The 17,775-nt window shown below is 38.1% G+C and overlaps 2 protein-coding genes across 2 annotated transcripts; both read right to left on the reverse strand.

Annotated features, from left to right (window-relative positions):
- Positions 1–254: 254 nt before the first annotated feature.
- On the reverse strand, positions 255–4,796 carry LOC105921763 (extracellular calcium-sensing receptor). The gene is made up of 8 exons (XM_036128875.1): positions 4,486–4,796; positions 3,801–4,095; positions 3,423–3,712; positions 2,884–3,179; positions 1,972–2,177; positions 1,659–1,880; positions 1,426–1,549; positions 255–1,285 (listed from the first exon to the last, which is right to left on the reverse strand). Exons 1-8 carry the CDS (start codon positions 4,794–4,796, stop codon positions 387–389), a joined length of 2,643 nt encoding a protein of 880 aa, XP_035984768.1. The 3' UTR covers positions 255–386.
- Positions 4,797–10,163: 5,367 nt separating this feature from the next.
- LOC118558360 (extracellular calcium-sensing receptor-like) lies at positions 10,164–15,959 on the reverse strand. Its single transcript, XM_036128876.1, has 5 exons — positions 15,711–15,959; positions 13,583–13,771; positions 13,235–13,456; positions 11,145–11,266; positions 10,164–11,064 (listed from the first exon to the last, which is right to left on the reverse strand). Exons 1-5 carry the CDS (start codon positions 15,957–15,959, stop codon positions 10,164–10,166), a joined length of 1,683 nt encoding a protein of 560 aa, XP_035984769.1.
- Positions 15,960–17,775: the final 1,816 nt, after the last annotated feature.

Consider the following 17,775-nt stretch of genomic DNA (forward strand, 5'->3'; position numbering starts at 1 on the left):
GGCAGAATTAAAATAAAATTCTACTCACTACATCAAACATCAATATACGTATCTAAACTGAAATCCCACTCATAAAGCTGTGAAAAAATTTATGAAGGAATGAATAAATTAATGAGAGAGAGAAATTCAAAAGGGATTTAATATTGTTTATTTAATTTTTTCATAAAATGTCAGAAAAAACAAAAAAATTGCATATTGATCTACTTATGTATAGAGTAAATATTTAATAATTTTCAAATTATTAGCTGGTTTCAAATGTTTAATGCTGAAAATGTTTCGAATGTCTATTTCTGAAGCAGCCTAAAACACAACATAAATGTTAATTATTTACCATAAGCTGTCATATTATTAAGATTGTGTCAGTTTTTACATTCCAGAAGTTCGTGTTAGTTTTTGTTCATCACATACTTTTTGGTGTTTTTCTCTGGTTGACACAAAATGATGAAACACTTTGGAGCAAATATACACAGAATCAGTCCAAAACTGGAGGACAGAATGGCAAATATCTCCACAGCCACAGTAAATTTTCCAGGAGAGCTGACATAAGCTGGGATGAAAGTGATCCAAACTGCACAAAATATCAACATGCTGAAAGTTATCATCTTGGCTTCATTGAAATTATCAGGCAGTTTCCGAGCTAGAACAGCTAACACAAAGCAAAGTACAGCCAGCAGGCCGATGTAGCCGAGCACAGCCCAGAAGCCAACAGCAGAGCCTAATGCACATTCCAGGATGATCTTCTCCTGGTATGTAGTTAGATTTTTCATTGGGAAAGGAGGACTCAGAACTAACCATACAGTACATATTAAAACTTGAAAAAACGTTAGAGCCAGTACAGTCATTCTTTGCTGTTGTGGACCAAACCATTTCATGACATTGTTACCAGGAAGAGTAGCTTTAAAGGCCATTAAAACCACTATAGTTTTCCCCAGGACACAGGAAATGCAGAGAACAAAAGTGATGCCAAATGCTGTGTGTCGCAGCATGCAGGACCAGTCAGAAGGTGCTCCAATGAATGTTAATGAACATAAGAAACACAAAGTCAGAGAGAAGAGCAGCAAGAAGCTCAGCTCAGGATTGTTGGCTCGGACAATTGGGGTTGTCCTGTAATTAAAGAAAACCACTGCTATTATGATGGCCAGAAAGGCCCCACTAACGGAGAATGCAGCCAGGATGATTGATAGGATTTCCTCAAAGGAGAGAAACTCCACAGGTTTGGGGAAACAAGCATTTTTCTTTGGATTTGACCAGAACTCTTTGGGACAGGAGAAGCAATCAGGAGAATCTACAATACAAAACTTATTTTAGGTCACATGTTAATATAAATATATATATATATATATATATATATATATATATATATATATATATATATATATATATATATATATATATATATAATGTGTCTTTTTTTAACATACACACCCGTCATATTACTGATCTCCCCTTCAGGACACGGTATGCAATCATAGCAGCAGCTGGGCTTTCCTTTTTGCAGCACTTTACGAGTTCCAGGGGGACAACTCTCGGAGCACACTGACACTGGTACCTGTTAGAAAACCAGTAGCAAAAATATTTTAATATTCTCATAAAAGGAGCTTTGACAAAACAGTTTACAAAGTTCTTATCTGTTCAATTATTGTCGTTAGGGCTATTACTTGGGTTTCGCCATCCATCCAGGTTAAGTTTCTGTTGATATGAAACTCCTGGCCCGTGGGAAGTGATGCATCATAGTACCCGACTGTTACCAGTTCAATAATTCCACTATCACCTCTCTGCCAGTTAACCAGCTCATAGAAAGCTACAGGATCCCCATTAGCATCAAATGACACGTTGTAGCCATTTATGGAAAAGTTTACGTCCTTTAATTCTTTAAAAACCTTTAAAGTAAAAACAGACATGAAGACAGAAACCAAAAAAGTCTTTTAAAATAATGTTCAAATTTATTTTTTTCTATATCAAGTTACTGACCTGTTTGGGCTCCAGTTTGATATGCTTGTTGCATTGAATTGTTGCGTTTTTTTCCTGACACACTGCATTGTGAATGGCATGTGCTATTGCATAAACAGCCTTGTACATCATGTTTGTTACTCTTAACTGAGATGTTTCAGTGTATGGGCTTTTGAGCTTTTTAATATCTTCAGTTCCATCACAGTCTCTCTTGTTTAGATTATTAGCTGAAGACAAATACATACAAAGGCATATTTTTTATTTGTTTGTCCATGCAAGCATTTACCTTATTCTATGAATTAATTAAAAGCATTTGTCGTGGATACATTTAGCAGCTGTTTAAATATTGAAACACCTAGGTGCTTTTTTTTAAAAGCAATTGGTGAACTTTTCATGGGCATTATTTGTTTGTAATCATATAGAAACGCTCAGCACATTTGAAAAGACAGAAAAACAAAAGCAAAAAACAAACAAACAACAATACCCTTGATAATAAAAGTATATATATATATATATATATATATATATATATATATTTTTTTTTTTTTATATATATATATATATTTTTTTTTTTTTTTTTTTTTACAAATTCTTAAAAATACAAACATGTTCATTGCGGTGGCTGCTAGTCAATAGTTTTATGGATTTCTTAGGGCAACATCATTATCTTAAAGAACTAAGAATGTACACAAAATCTTTTAGCATATTTAATGAGCAGATCTTATGTTAATGAAGACTAGATAAAACAAAAGTCAGAAGTTAATTTGTTTTAAGTGGAAATTATTAAAAGAATTGATGTCATAGATGAATAATTAAAATAAAATAAAACATATGGTATAAATACATTGATCCATGTAAATATGTGATTGAAGCATTTGTTAAAAATGCCTTAAAGAATGTAAAAAACAACTTTGTATTGATGACACATCTCACCTGCTGTGAGGCTGCAATTGAATGCATCCTCCCAGAACTCAGTTAGCACTGAAGAAGCAGCCACTTTAGAGGGAGAGAGATCCAGAAGGAAATCTCTCAACCCTGGAATGAAGGATTGCTGAATGGCTACTCCGATTGCGCCTGCACAGAAACTGAACCTCATCAGCTCTGAATCAGTTGCCCAGGCCTCACTTGCTATCCACTGACGAGGTGGAGGAGGGTCCAAAGCCAGCTCTTCTAAAAGGACTCTCATATCACCAACAGCTGTAAATGCCACAACAACCTTCGCTGTTGATCTAAAGAGACATTGGAATGTATTTATTCATTTATTTATTTGCAATTAAACATAGACAACTCATTTTGAAGAAGAAAGTATTAACAATGACACTGATCATCTTTGCTTTGCGTTTCCAGTTTCCAGCCTGTCTGAAAAATACCTAAATAATAGAAAATGTGTCTATACATTAAAAGCACATTCTCTAATGTTACGGTTCCTTCAGGTTTCAAATTTCCAAGGAAAACATAACAATATTACAAACCTACGGATAACATCAGCAATTCTTTGGATCTTTCTTCTTGGATCAGTTCTAAAGAAAGATTCAGTGTACTCCACACAGACCCCTTCCCTCAGGGCTGCTTCAAGAAAAGATGCTATGCCATTATTTCCATAATCTGAGTCTGAGTGGACAGCACCTATCCAAGTCCAGCCAAAGTGTTTCACCAGCTTGGCCAGTGCATCAGCTTGGTAATGGTCACTGGGAATTGTTCTGAAAAAAGTTGGGAACTGCTGCTTATTTGACAAACAAGCACAAGTGGCAAAGCTGCTAACCTATACAGAGCAAATAGAAAAACAAATCCAAATGAATATCAGCACAGATGTTTTAAAACTTCAGGTTACAATCATTTTACTCTCTTACCAATGGAATGTTGAAGGATCCTAAGATACGTGATATGCTGATGGAGGTAGAGGATCCTGAGTCTTCAACAGCAGCCATTACTACACCAGACTGTGAACAATTCATGCCTTTGTAGAACAAAGGGTCCTCTCCATTTGATAGTTGAAATGCAACATGTGCTGAAACAGGCACTGAAACGCATGAATCAAATATCCGATATCCAAGTGTGATGCCGGGCAGCAGCTCTGTGCTGTTGTTTATCTCCTCAATGGCAAAGATTATTGTGCGAGTAAAACGCAGACCCCGGGCATTAAAGCTGAACAGAATTAATCAGGTAATTGTGTACATGAAACTGGAATAAAGGACTATAATGGAAAAAGATAACATTTAAACAATCAAACATAAAAGAAAAAAAAAGTCTGCCATTGGACGATGTGTAAGTATAAAGAACTAATCTGCACAAAAAAAACATTTTCTTGTCTAGCCAGTCTAAGAGGTTCAAAGCAAAAAATGCTTTTATACATTCAAGTAAATGCTTCTACTTAAGCTTCAATTTAACTTGTTCATTTTTTCAAACAATCATAAATAAGGCTGTAAAGACAATTTCTGACTACAGAGCCAAGATTTCAGCATTTTCTAAAACAAAAATATGTGTCTCACATCACAACAAAGCTTGCAGAAAACAGAGATTACACATGCAACTAACCTTCCTTTGCATCTAGTCGACTCAGGCTCGGTGGTGTAGTTATAAATCACTGCATAACGTTGGTAATGGATGGAGGAAACACCTCCAATAACAAAGTCCCCATATGTTGAGAATGCTGGTAAGCCAGAGTTACCCTGCAGAGTACATTTCACAGATGAAGTCTCAGTAGTGACACCAGAAGTCTTTAAAGGTTCTGCAGATTCAAACTGTATTTTCAAGCCATGTACAAGGCCGGGCAAACCAACTAGTGACGTTAGTTCAAACAAACCCAGCGTCAATCTCAAGCCAATAAAAACAGCCCTGGTCCCCATTTGGAAAACGTCTCTATTTGAATGTAACTGTCCTATTACTAATTTATAAATATCCTCTTCTTATACGTCAGATGATCTTTTTAAAACATGTAGCCCTCCCCATGTTATTATTTATGAAATGTAGATGGATATAATTTCCATTATATGTTTATTACGATTTTCTTTCCTCAAAAATTGGCATCAGTAATAATCTCTTATTTTTTTTAAAAGATAAATTGTTGCCCCTCTTTTTTGTCCTCTGGGTGTGTTTATAGGACATTATTTCTATACTGAAAAACACTGAAAAACCTTTTTTCCATATACGATGAAAAAAATTATAAAAAAAACATGATTGCCCTCAGACTAACGTGCAAGCACTGTTTAAGGTAATCTCTTGAGTTGGGGTTCTGAATGAGTTTCTAACTGACCAGAGCTCATTGTTGATGTCTTACAAAATGAAATCCTAAATGGGCATCTATTTGCAGAAGCATCTTGTATCTGAAGACTCAGAGGTTGGTTCTTCTTCTGAAGACTTTGAAGTCCATCCTTCATAAATTTAATCAGGAGGATGAAAAAAAAGTTGAAGGAGGTTATCTGCAAATTATTTTATCCTTTTTTTGCTGTTGTTTCCCAAAATGCCACCTTTTGAAAGAAAATGTGGAGGACTGTCTAAGCCCATTTAAAAAAGAACATTATTTTTTAGACTTGAGTGGAAAACCAATGAGTGACTATAGAAGAATTTGCTTCAATTTCCTTTATGAGACAAGGTGCTTGTATTAAGACTCCCACCCACGTGGGCTTACTGTGTGCATACTGTGAGCCGCAGAGACTCTCCACTGATATTTTACCCATCCATCCATCCATCCATTTTCTGATCCGCTTAATCCCTCATGGGGTCGCGGGGGTTGCTGGTGCCTATCTCCAGCATTCACCGGGCGAGAGGTAGGGTACACCCTGGACAGGTCACCAGTCTGTCACAGAGCAACATAGAGACAAACAGGACAGACAACCATTCACGCACACCTAAGGACAATCACACCTAAGGTCGTAAAAACTGCGCTGAGTACAGACAGTTGTCTTAAACAGCATGACCTGTCGGAGGATATCAGCAGGGTGTCTGTGCATACTCAAGGCGGACTCCATGTGGACGTCCACACACTCATGTCCACACAAGTATGTGCAAGCCTTTACGCCTGGTTTTAAGCTCCCAATAAATTACCAAGTGGCATATGGAAGAAGGTACCTTGATTACAAAGTTGCACTTTGTGACATAGGTGGAGAAAATCCGATATACTACCTTAACCTCCTTAATGTGTGAAATGAGGCTCAGGCAGTTTCTATGATGAGTGCAGTGAAGGATAGGCACCTGTCCTTCTCCTGCTCTGCTCCACTGAGCTAATTGGGTTATCAGCTTCACCTGCCGTTGTTCTAATTACCTGCAGGTGTTTCCACCTGAGACTCTGTCATCAAATCTTACTGCCAGTCTCCGCCAGATTGTCTTATTTCCATGTGTGAGCTGCTTTCCAGTGCTTGTGTGCGCCAACTTCCTGACCTGTTTTCTGTGTAAATTATCTGCTCACCCTTCCCTCACTGGATACCTCATCGCCTTTTTGATTCTGGTTGTGACCTGGACTGTTCTTTGGTTTAGATTCCTGTCTCGCTCACTGAAATGTTCTGCTGGTCCTATCTGCCTGTCACCAGCCTGTTCAGCCAGTCACCCCTATTGTGAGCAGCTTGTCTTCAGTTCAGTCTGTGTCTGCTCACCCTGGAGTCCAGCCTGCCCTAGCCACTCTTTTTATTTACAATAATCCTTTTAAATGCAACACCGTGCCCGGCTTGAATATTGGATTTTCTGGTTCAGTCATTATACCTCATGCTTGCGATCTACAAGATCCTGGACCGGTTCGACACAGCTTTTTGATGACACTGAATTTGACCAAGGTCTACTACTTGACTCTCCTTGCTCCAGAATTCGAATAATGAATGTCCTCATCCACTTTTGTGAGTCTTACATTGGGGTTGCTTGTTCCCCCAGCTACCTTGCAATTACTTACTCAACTACTTACTTTGAATTACTTACACCATTTTATCCAGATTTTCTACCGTTACATTCCTTTTTCTTAAGGTCACAAGGGTGACATGTATCACAGATTAACAGAATATTGTGACGAGGTGTGCGGCAATCAGTTTGATTGCCTTAAACAGTAAAAGAAACTTGTTCCGAATGGTCAAAATGCCACTTAGACTCCAGCATTGCATTATGCTTGGGAAAGTGGTTGGCTGGTCTCCCTCCCTCATCTGTTGATCTGAATGCACAGCCTCAGAAGAATCTGAGCACAGAGTACGGCTGTCATCTGATGTTTAAAACAGCAATCAGGTTTAATTTCTAAGAATTTTTTTTATCAGAGAAACATGTGATTTTACCTGATTAACACATTTAATAAACAACTCTCTGTGGATTTTCTTTCAAAGTTTATTTGCTTTTTCTCTGTGGTTCCCACTTCACCAAGATGAAAAAAAGTCAGCTGACTAATTTGAATACACATTGCTTTTAATGAGGTGCTTTGCATTGACTATTTATGGTTGAATATGGGTGAATATGGTATGCAAACATTCAGGTACAGCTGTGATCTATAAAGGAAAATTGTGTGCTGGTGTGCGTGGTTTTACAAATCAGATTGTTTAATTGTTCTGGCATACACCATTTTCTTTTGCTTTGGTGTGCGTACACTTTTAATATGGATTCCATGCAATGTTTTATAAATGACACTCCATAACATCAACATGCAGTTACATATACCTACTCAACACCAAATCCAAAGGTACAACTGGAGGATTTCTTTAACGTCATAAGCCTTACTACGAAATCTGATCACTCAATCTTTCTATAGTCAAACTCAAGAATATTTATAGTGTCTGGGTGCCAATGATTATAGACCAAAAAGCAGAGCTGGCGACATCGTTTTTATGTAAAAGACAATGTTACTAAATGTGAACATGTTATCTATGAAGCAAAAACACTCTTAAATTTGTTGCCATTAAAATTATTTTATCTCAGCTTGTCTTCAGAAAAACCTATATTGAAGGAACTGAGAGAGTTTATTCAAGACAGCTTTGCTCTTGCTTTCTTTAAACACAATATGATAAGACACATCAATTGGAAAATCCTAAGTGCAGAAAATGTTTAGCTCATAAAAATGCTCTAAAAGCAGATATCAGCAACAATAAAATATTTTAAGTAACATAAAATGCTTTATCCTACCCTATTACTCATTTAATTTAAGTGTCTTTTAAATATGGTACGTTAAAGCTACTGCCCCCTTTCGGCAGTTAGACACCTCTTTGTCCTGTCCGGTCCATTTACCCCAAAGAAGGGGTAACACACTGAATACCTCTTTTTTATCTGCCTAAGTGTACATGTTGCCTCAAGATAACTGACCGCTTCCTTTATCAGTCCCATTGTCTATATCTATGTATGCCACATGTGACATCCACAATGCATGTGAATTATCTATTATTTTCCCAATAACTGCTTTCAACAGTTCCAACAATCTGTAGTTTCATATGATACCTAACAGGTATATATCCTGAAGATTGGAAAAGTGCCAGAATCACATCTATTTTTAAGGTTGGAAACTGTCTTGAAGCTATATATGGTAACTACCAGAGGTGAGACCAAAAGTAAGTCTCAAGTCTTTATCCTCAAGTCCCGAGTCAAGTCTCAACTAAAGACAATCAAGTCTCAATTAAACACAGGTAAGTCTCCAGTCAAGTTCCAAGTGTGAAACGTAGAATTTTAAGACGTTTTGAGTCTTTTAAACAACAATTAAATTAATGTGATATGTAAACGATGGACAATGTGTTCTTTTTTAAATCTGTATTTATCTCAACATGTGATAAAACCACGGCAACTGATCTTACAAAATATACAAAAAGTGTAAATTAAACCTCTATGTTGTACAGTAAAATTTAATTTGACAGCAAGAATAGTCTTAATTTGAACTATTAATTTCCAGAACTGTGATGGAATTAAGTATTTTCTGTTCAGGAGTTTTCTGTTCTGTAGCTTTTGCACCTCATGGTGGTTTATTTGTGCATTATATTCTTCCAAGAGCTAACCAGTGAGAGTTTCACATGTTTCCCATCCATTGGTATACATGCCTTTCCAAGTTGAAAAATACTACTGTCTGTAAGTAATATTGTTTGTTATCCTTGAAGCTATGAATGTCCATTACTATATGTTTTGGAAAAGTTGTAGATTTTGTACCTGACATTGAATTTGAATGAGTGTAAAATTTAAGATAGTAATGATTGATTTAAGTCTCATGCCATGTGGTTTCTCTGACATTTTGATTTTAAATGCATCTAAATCAGTTAAATTTCACTTGATGTTTATCTGATGAGTATTTACCTAGATAAATAGTGTATTGATGTTTAGTGGATATGTGGTTTTACTGTATTATATTGGATACTGATGTAACATTTATTGGTTTATTTCTATTTTGCCAACAGTTTCACACTTTATTCTTCATCTAACTCAACATATAAGCCTGTTCCTTGGATTTTGATTAGGAGAGTGTTTAGCTGTCTGTATAGCTAAGTCTAAGTCTATGTTCAAGAGGACAAGCGACACAAGGAACCAAAATAAATAAAAATCAATGTCTCACATCATTTTCATGCGGTTGCGAATGCGGGTCAGGCTATGGAAGCCGTACAACGCTGTGAAAACATTACGCAGGACACCGCAGCGTTCCCAGGATCAGGCTCCCGAATTCCACCAGCCAAATGGGAAACATTGCCCGCCAGAGACTATAAAGGTTTGCCACCAACTTAGGTAGCTTGACTAATGTGAACAAAATGTCAACACAGAAACATGCAAATGGAGGCTTTTGGAGGATTATTATCAAATGTATTAGATATTTATTATATTATTATAATTTCCCAAGACAGATATCTCAAAATATGACCCATCCTCTGATGGAAGCAAACTGTTTATCTGCCGTTTCACTGCATAGCTGCAGCCCACCAGCTTTCTTGAGCTGAATGACAGTAGCACTTTGCGGGGAACGGCTTTGGGTAGCAAGTGCATAATCATTATTGAAACTGCTATAACATCACCATTCACCTGGTTTTAGGTTTTGTGATTATATATATATATATATATATATATATATATATATATATATATATATATATATATATATATATATATATATATATATAACCATGATTATTGCACAGGTGTGCCTTAGACTGACAATACATGAGGAGGAAACAACAGAATTATACATACTCTGTGCCCCAAAACATATATCTGTTATAAATTGAGAATACAGATATTTCTGGAATAAATGTCCCTAGGTTAAAGGCAATATGGTTGTTTATGTTTTAGTTTTTGTTTATTAAATATTTCTTGGTGTTCTTCTCTGGCTGAAACAAAAGGATGAAACACTTTGGAGCAAATATACACAGTATCAGTCCAAAACTAGAGGCCAGAATGGCAAATATCTCCACAGCCACAGTAAATTTTCCTGGAGAGCTGACATATGCTGGGATGAAGGTGATCCAGACAGCACAGAATATCAACATACTAAATGTTATCATCTTAGCTTCATTAAAATTATCAGGTAGTTTCCGAGCTAAAACAGCTAATACAGAGCAAAGTACAGCAAGCAAGCCAATGTAGCCGAGCACAGACCAGAAGCCAACAGCAGAGCCTAATGCACATTCTAGGATGATCTTCTCCTTGTATGTGGTTATATTTTCCATTGGGAAGGGAGGACTCAAAACTAACCACACAGTGCATATAATGACTTGAATAAATGTAAATGTCAATACAGTCATTCTTTGTTGTGGAGGCCCAAACCATTTCATGGCATTACTACCTGGAAGTGTAGCTTTAAAGGCCATTAAAACCACTATAGTTTTCCCAAGAACACAGGAGATGCATAGAACAAAGGTGATGCCAAATGATGTGTGTCGCAGCATGCAGGACCACTCAGAAGGTGCTCCAATGAAAGATAATGAACATAAGAAACAAAGGATTAAAGAGAATACTAACAGGAAACTCAGCTCAGAGTTGTTGGCTCTGACAATTGGAGTTGTCTTGTGATAGAAGAAAACCACTGCTACTATGATACCCAGACAGGCCCCACTAACAGACAATGCTGCCAGGATGATTGACAGAATTTCCTCAAAGGAGAGAAACTCCACAGGTTTGGGAAGACAAGCATCTTTCTTTGGATTTGGCCAAAACCTTTTGCCACATGGGAAGCAATCAGGAGAATCCACAATAAATAACATTAAACAAATGATTACTAATACACATTTTTTAAGGATATGGTTATATTTACACATTTGATTTTACCCGTCATATTACTGATCTCCCCTTCAGGACACGGTATGCAATCATAGCAGCAGCTGGGCTTTCCTTTTTGCAGCACTTTACGAGTTCCAGGGAGACAACTCTCGGAGCACACTGACACTGGTACCTGTTAGAAAACCAGCAGCAAAAATATTTTTATATTCTTATGAAAGGAGTGTTGTGCCAGTTCAGACGTGACAGAAAGCGGTAACGGACTACGTTACCCATGATGCAATGTGGTCAAAATGGCCACCAACTCATGTGGTCAAAATGGCCACCAACTCCCATCACGCAACACGGCAAAATGGCCGCCGATCAAGGAAACGGCATCAATTCGGGACGTAACGGACTGCGTTACCCATGATGCAATGTGGTCAAAATGGCCACCAACTCCCATCACGCAACACGGCAAAATGGCCGCCGATCAAGATAAGGTTGCTATAGTGATGGCTATAAAAGCCGATCACACACGATGAGCTTCCTTCTTCCCTGGCTTTTAGCCAACCCGAGAAGACACGCACAGCTGATTCCCACGCCACGTGTTCGATTGCTCGCTGGACCGAGATTTTTCGACGCAACGGTTATTCCCTGCTTTATAACAGGAGGTCGACTTAAATAAGTACTTTTAAATTCCCTCTGATCAAAAGACTGAGAGACGCCGCATCTCCCACTGATCGAAGAGGACCCCGCTTTTGTCTGGCCAACAAAGCGACTGTTGAACCCGGAGGAAGAAACGAAGCAGCTTCTTCCCCGTGCCGCTGCAGCCTGTGGACAACTGCGCTCGTCGAAGCGCATCCAGAAAGCCGCAACACTCGGGAGCGCTCCGGACCAGCCCCGAGGCATCTCAAAGTAACGGACTCTCCCTTTTTATTTCTGTCTCACCAACAGGGTGTTTAGAAGTGCCTGGGCAGGCGTAGAACTTTGTAGGTGTTGGTTAATGCTTTTATTCCACGACGAAGTTGGAATTATTTTGCTGAACATTTTCTTTGTATGTGCATGTATTTTACAATTGATTTTGCTGTGTTGATTTGTGATCCATCAAGAACCCCGCCGTGGGTTACCGATTTATCTCTTTTCATCTTCTTCCCTGCTTCCCCCCTCTCTCTCTTTTCGCTCCTTATCAGTTTAATTTCTTTGTCCGAGCTCAAGTCGCGGGCTTTGCTTTAAACTCCTAGTTAGCCCCCCCCCTCTCGAAACGAGGCATTGTCCCATCAGCGTAAGCGTGGTTACGTTATTAGGACCTCCCCTCATACGTCATCGTAGCAGCCATCTTGGGAGGGTCACGTGTATCTGGACTGTAGGTAGCTTAGCTGAACTAGCTTTGTGTAAGACATCAAAGCGTCCAGTGAGATTCCCGAAGCTGTTCTGTCTGTCAATGCTGATACGTGAAATGCCGATGTTTCGAGGGCGGTGTTAAACAACTTTGAGTTAAGTTAAGATCTGCTAACCGCTCATTTTAATCCATTGTTTATTTTTGTTTTGTTCTTTATTTCCACATATATATTTTGCATGTTTTAGTTTAGTAATGAGTAAGAATTCCAAAGTTGTTTGAATCAGAGAATTACTGTAACAGGGAATTGCTTTTGGTTCAATAAAACCAACGACTGCGGAATAGAAATTGTTTTGTGTTCAATCCAATTCACAGTTGCATGGGTATTCAGAAATCAGAGCTAACCTCCTTTGGAGTTAACATCTGACATTAATACAGAGACAATATCATTGGATGGTGATAAGGAATAAGGATTTAAACTCTAATTGCAGTTACATTGGGGTTCTCACAGCCTGCTGGATAAACCTGGTCGGTTAACAGTCCGACCTGATCATTTATTCCAACATAAATGAGTTCATAACAGAAAGTTAACTAATGCATTAGTGGTATAAATACTTATAAGCTTATAGCTAACATCATCACCATTTGAACTATATTTGTTATAGCGAAATTTTGAGTTGAATGATTTATTATTTAAATTATAATACCAAATTATAATTAATAATAATAATAAGCATATTCAACCAGCTTATGGCATAGCAGGAGCTTTGACAAAACAGTTTGCAAAGTTCTTATCTGTTCAATTATTGTCTTTAGGGTTATTACTTGTGTGCCACCTTCCATCCAGGTTAAGTTTCTGTTGATATGAAACTCCTGGCCCGTGGGAAGTGATGCATCATAGTACCCCACTGTTACCAGTTCAATAATTCCACTATAACCTCTCTGCCAGTTGACCAGCTCATAGAAAGCTACAGGATCCCCATTAGCATCAAATGACACGTGGTAGCCATTCTTGGAAAAGTTTACGTCCTTTAATTCTTTAAAAACCTTTAAAGTACAAACAGATATGAAGAGAGAAACTAATTCAGTGTTTTAAAATAATGTTCAAATTAAGTCACCAGTGTCAAAAGGCTTGTGAAAAATTAAGTGTTTTTAATATTTAAATTTACTGACCTGTCTGGGCTCCAGTTTAACCTGTTTGTCACATTGAATGGTTCCGTTTATTTCTTGACACACTGCATTATGAATGGCATGCGCCACCGCATACACAGCCTTGTACATCATATTACTAACTCTTAACTGAGATGTTTCAGTGCATGGGCTTTTGAGCTTTTTAATATCTTCAGTCCCATCACAGTCTCTCTTATTTAGATTAGCAGCTGAAAACAAAGACATAAAAGGACATATTAACTTTCATTTGTTTCCCTTTACAAAAGCATTTCACTAATTACATAAACTGATTTTAAACATTTGTTGTGGATACATTTAGCAGTTGTCAAATCACGTAACCGCTCATTTTACTTTTTGTCCCTAGGACAAGCCAAGGACAGCAAATAAAACCAAAAGAATAATAGAAACCTAAAAATACCCTTCATAATAAAAAGTAGTTGTTTCTTAAAAATACAATTTTGATTGCAGTGACTGCATATTGTTGTAGTAAATTGTTTTATGGATTTCTTAGGGCAACAGCATTATTTTAAAATAGATTTAAGAACTGAAAATGTACACAAAATCTCTAAGTATATTTTATGGACAGATCTTATTTTAAAGAAGATTAGATAAAACAAACGGCAAAATTTAATTAAAGTAGAAATTATTGGAAGGTGGGGCTGCACAGTTGTGCAGTGGGTAGCGCTGTTGCCTTGCAGCAAGAAGGTCCTAGGTTCAAATCCAACCCTGCGTCTTTCTGCATGGAGTTTGCATGTTCTCCCTGTGCATGTGTGGGTTCTCTCCGGGCACTCCAGCTTCCTCCCACAGTCCAAAGACATGAATGTTAGGTTAATTGGTCTCTCTAAATTGTCCTTAGGTGTGAGTGTGTGCGTGAATGGTTGTTTGTCTCTGTGTTTCCCTGCGACAGACTGGCGACCTGTCCAGGGTGTACCCCGCCTCTCGCCCGGTGAACGCTGGAGAAAGGCACCAGCAACCCCACCGAGCCCATGAGGAATTAAGCGGGTCAGAAAATGGATGGACTGATATTGGAAGATGACCATATTTTACCCCAATGAGATGCCACAGAAGAATCAAATCAAAATAAAACATAAAAATATAAAAAAATAAATCTATGTAAATACGTGACTGAGTTATTTTTTCAATTGCTTTAAATAATGTAAAAAACAACTTTGTATTGATGACACATCTCACCTGCTGTGAGGCTGCAATGCGGTACCGCGCACGTGACGTCACCGTCTCAAGAGCAACGCCCCTTTTGCCGCTTAGGTAGGGCATACAGGAGAGAATGCATACAGGAGAGAACGCACGGATAACGGATATGACCGACTTTACAGCCGTTAAACTTTCCCAAGACGATGTCCCAGGCACACGGATTACTGGTCGCACTGTCGAAGAACACACCAACCTTCAGCTCAAACGATGGCTTGAGGTTCGATGGCTTAAAAAGACTGGAAAACTGGCCGAGTTGATGAACGGTAAGCTTTGTTTTTTTTTCCTGCGCGGCGATCATGGCAGCGTCGGCTGTTTTTTTTTTTTTTTTGTTGTTTGCAATCACCGTCCAGGAATGGGTATATGTTTAATGTTTGTCTCATTTGAAATGTTTTTGAGTAAGCCTGGTAGCAGGCTATCATGTTAGCGCCTGCTACCATGATAGCCTATATGCTGTCATGGTAGCAGGCGCTACTTTATTAACATGTCGGCCACCAAAATACTCTTACCTTGACTTGATGTCGCTGGAATTGGGTCAGGATGTTCTTCGGTTGTGCCCTTTCCTCCGACAAAATGCTTGCTACATATGTACTTGAATTTGGTAACTTTTTCCGGGTTGAACTGTTGTGCAGGCCGACCGCCCCGGTGTTCCAAGCGTACACATTTCTCCTTGGCAGTCTTGAAGAAAACATCCTTCATATGCGGCCGATCAGCGTACCTCGAGTCGCTGTTGCACGTTCCATAGCAACAATGTTTAAAAACCATGGTCTTAGATTTGGAAAAAGCAGTCGTTTACCGAGTAAAACCTAGGCTAACGCACGTCTCTTTTACAGCAAAACAACGGCGGCTTTCCGGAGTTTGCCCCACTGCGTACCACGTGATGTGACGTCATCGTGACGTTGTGTTTCTAAAAATAGCTCGCGCGCGGTACCCCATTGAATGCATCCTCCCAGAACTCAGTCAGCACTGAAGAAGCAGCCACTTTAGAGGGAGAGAGATCCAGAAGGAAATCTCTCAATCCTGGAATGACGGATTGCTGAATGGCTACTCCGATTGCCCCTGCACAGAAGCTGAACCTCATCAGGTTTGGATCAGTTGCCCAGGCCTCGCTTGCTATCCACTGACGAGGTGGAGGAGGGTCCAAAGCCAGCTCCTCTAAAAGGACTCTCATATCACCAACAGCTGTAAATGCCACAACAACCTTTGCTGTTGATCTGAAGAGACATCAGAATGTATGGTTTATTTATTTATTTTTCTTCCCCCAGCCACCTTACAATGCCTCATTAACTTGGAGCTATATCTGTACACATCATATGCTGCTGATAAAAAATCAGTAACGATGACTTGGTGAAACATATGTTTATGCTTTGTAAATAAAACAAATTTAATTAATTGGTGCTGTAGTTTTTAGATTGGTGTAAACATTCAATACAGTCAATGATGTTTTCATATCCAAATTGTCTACATTTAATTGTTCACCTTGCACATTGGCTCATATCATCATATTCATCAAACCTTCTACACTGTGTTAAAGAGATTTTAGGTCTAGTTTAGAAAAGTTTATAACAGACATATCAGGAAGATCAGTATTATGAATTCCATTGTTTAGTCTTTACATGAATGATTTGTCCAGAACAATGTATTGGTGCAAATCTATAAATATATGCAGATGAGACTGTTGTAAACATACGTATGTCCTATTTCAGCTGACATTGTACATGCTCATTCCTTGTTAGTTTCCACTTACTGGCTGTCCATGCGCACTGCTAGTGTTTATGTATCCAGTTAGCTTAGCAGTTAGCGTCTGTATTAGCTTTTCATTGTAGCCCCGCTTGTCATAATTTGCGGGTGGTGATGACCAAAGTTGCAGCAAATTCAACACAGAGCCATCAAAAGTTAGTTTTCAGTTCATTATTAATGTTCAGCTCAGACCATTACTTTGTTTTCAAAGATGCAACAACAGAAACTCTAGCCCTTCACTGGAGTAAACCTCCTGGAGCTGGTCTGGGTCATCACAAATTGTGCTTATTTAATTCCCAGTCTGCAGTCAAAACAACAGATAAAATACTATTTTCATGTTGTATGTTTTAATGTTTTACATGCTTTACTGTTTCAGAAGAAACACTTTCATATCATTGAATTAGTGGTGGAAGGAAAACCATCAAGAGTCATTTGATTGTCATGTGACATTTTAGGTGTACTAGTACATAGAGGTATGAGATAACAATAGTGCTTTTTAATTCACCAGCACTTTAGGTGTACTAGTACATAGAGGTATGAGATAACAATAGTGCTTTTTAATTCACCAGCACTTTAGGTGTACTAGTACATAGAGGTATGAGATAATAATAGTGCTTTTTAATTCAATTCGTATTTTTTATGATTAGAAACTTTCAAATTTGTCTCCTAAAATGGTATGGGATTATTTAGGAAAGTTATCATTTAAGTCATTTTAGGAACAATGAATTAGGGAAAGTGTTTTCTCATGGGCAATCAGAATTAAACTTCCTTGCACAAGTTTTCACACCACTGGCATTTTTCATGTTTTGTTGTCTTACAACCCAGAATTAAAATGGATTGTTTTAGAGTTTACACTATTATAGCTACAAAAAACGGCTACATGTTTGATAATGTATTTTTTTATATTGTGGTCAGTGTAGAGCTACCGCTGTCGATTTAAATCTCTCTGGACTTTGACAGGGCCATTCCAAGACATTTGAATATTTCCTCTTAAACCACTTGATTTTTGCTTTAGCAGTGTGCTTTGGGTCATTGTCATGCTGGAAGGCAAGTCCAAAATTTCGGGTTGGTTTTTGAGTACCATATGCTTTCCATTTAAACATGTATTTGATTGTGCTCCAGAGAAGCATAGAAGATTTGGATATTTGTTTAAAACCCCACCCTGACTTGTACTTCTCAACAACTTTGTCCCTTACTTGTTAAAAGAGATTCTCATTCTTAAGACTTCTCAGAAAACCATATACACT

Source organism: Fundulus heteroclitus, unplaced genomic scaffold (genome assembly GCF_011125445.2).
Source record: "Fundulus heteroclitus isolate FHET01 unplaced genomic scaffold, MU-UCD_Fhet_4.1 scaffold_124, whole genome shotgun sequence".
NCBI lineage: Eukaryota > Metazoa > Chordata > Actinopteri > Cyprinodontiformes > Fundulidae > Fundulus > Fundulus heteroclitus.

Coding starts and splice junctions, on each gene's coding strand:
- LOC105921763 (XM_036128875.1), bottom strand. CDS start 4,796: ATGGGGACCAGGGCTGTTTTTATTGGCTTGAGATTGACGCTGGGTTTG. Junction 4,096..4,485: donor TCGACTAGATGCAAAGGAAG/GTTAGTTGCATG, acceptor AATTCTGTTCAG/CTTTAATGCCCGGGGTCTGC. Junction 3,713..3,800: donor GATCCTTCAACATTCCATTG/GTAAGAGAGTAA, acceptor TGCTCTGTATAG/GTTAGCAGCTTTGCCACTTG.
- LOC118558360 (XM_036128876.1), bottom strand. CDS start 15,959: ATGAGAGTCCTTTTAGAGGAGCTGGCTTTGGACCCTCCTCCACCTCGT. Junction 11,267..13,234: donor GGATGGAAGGTGGCACACAA/GTAATAACCCTA, acceptor GTTTTCTAACAG/GTACCAGTGTCAGTGTGCTC. Junction 11,065..11,144: donor GGGGAGATCAGTAATATGAC/GGGTAAAATCAA, acceptor GTTATTTATTGT/GGATTCTCCTGATTGCTTCC.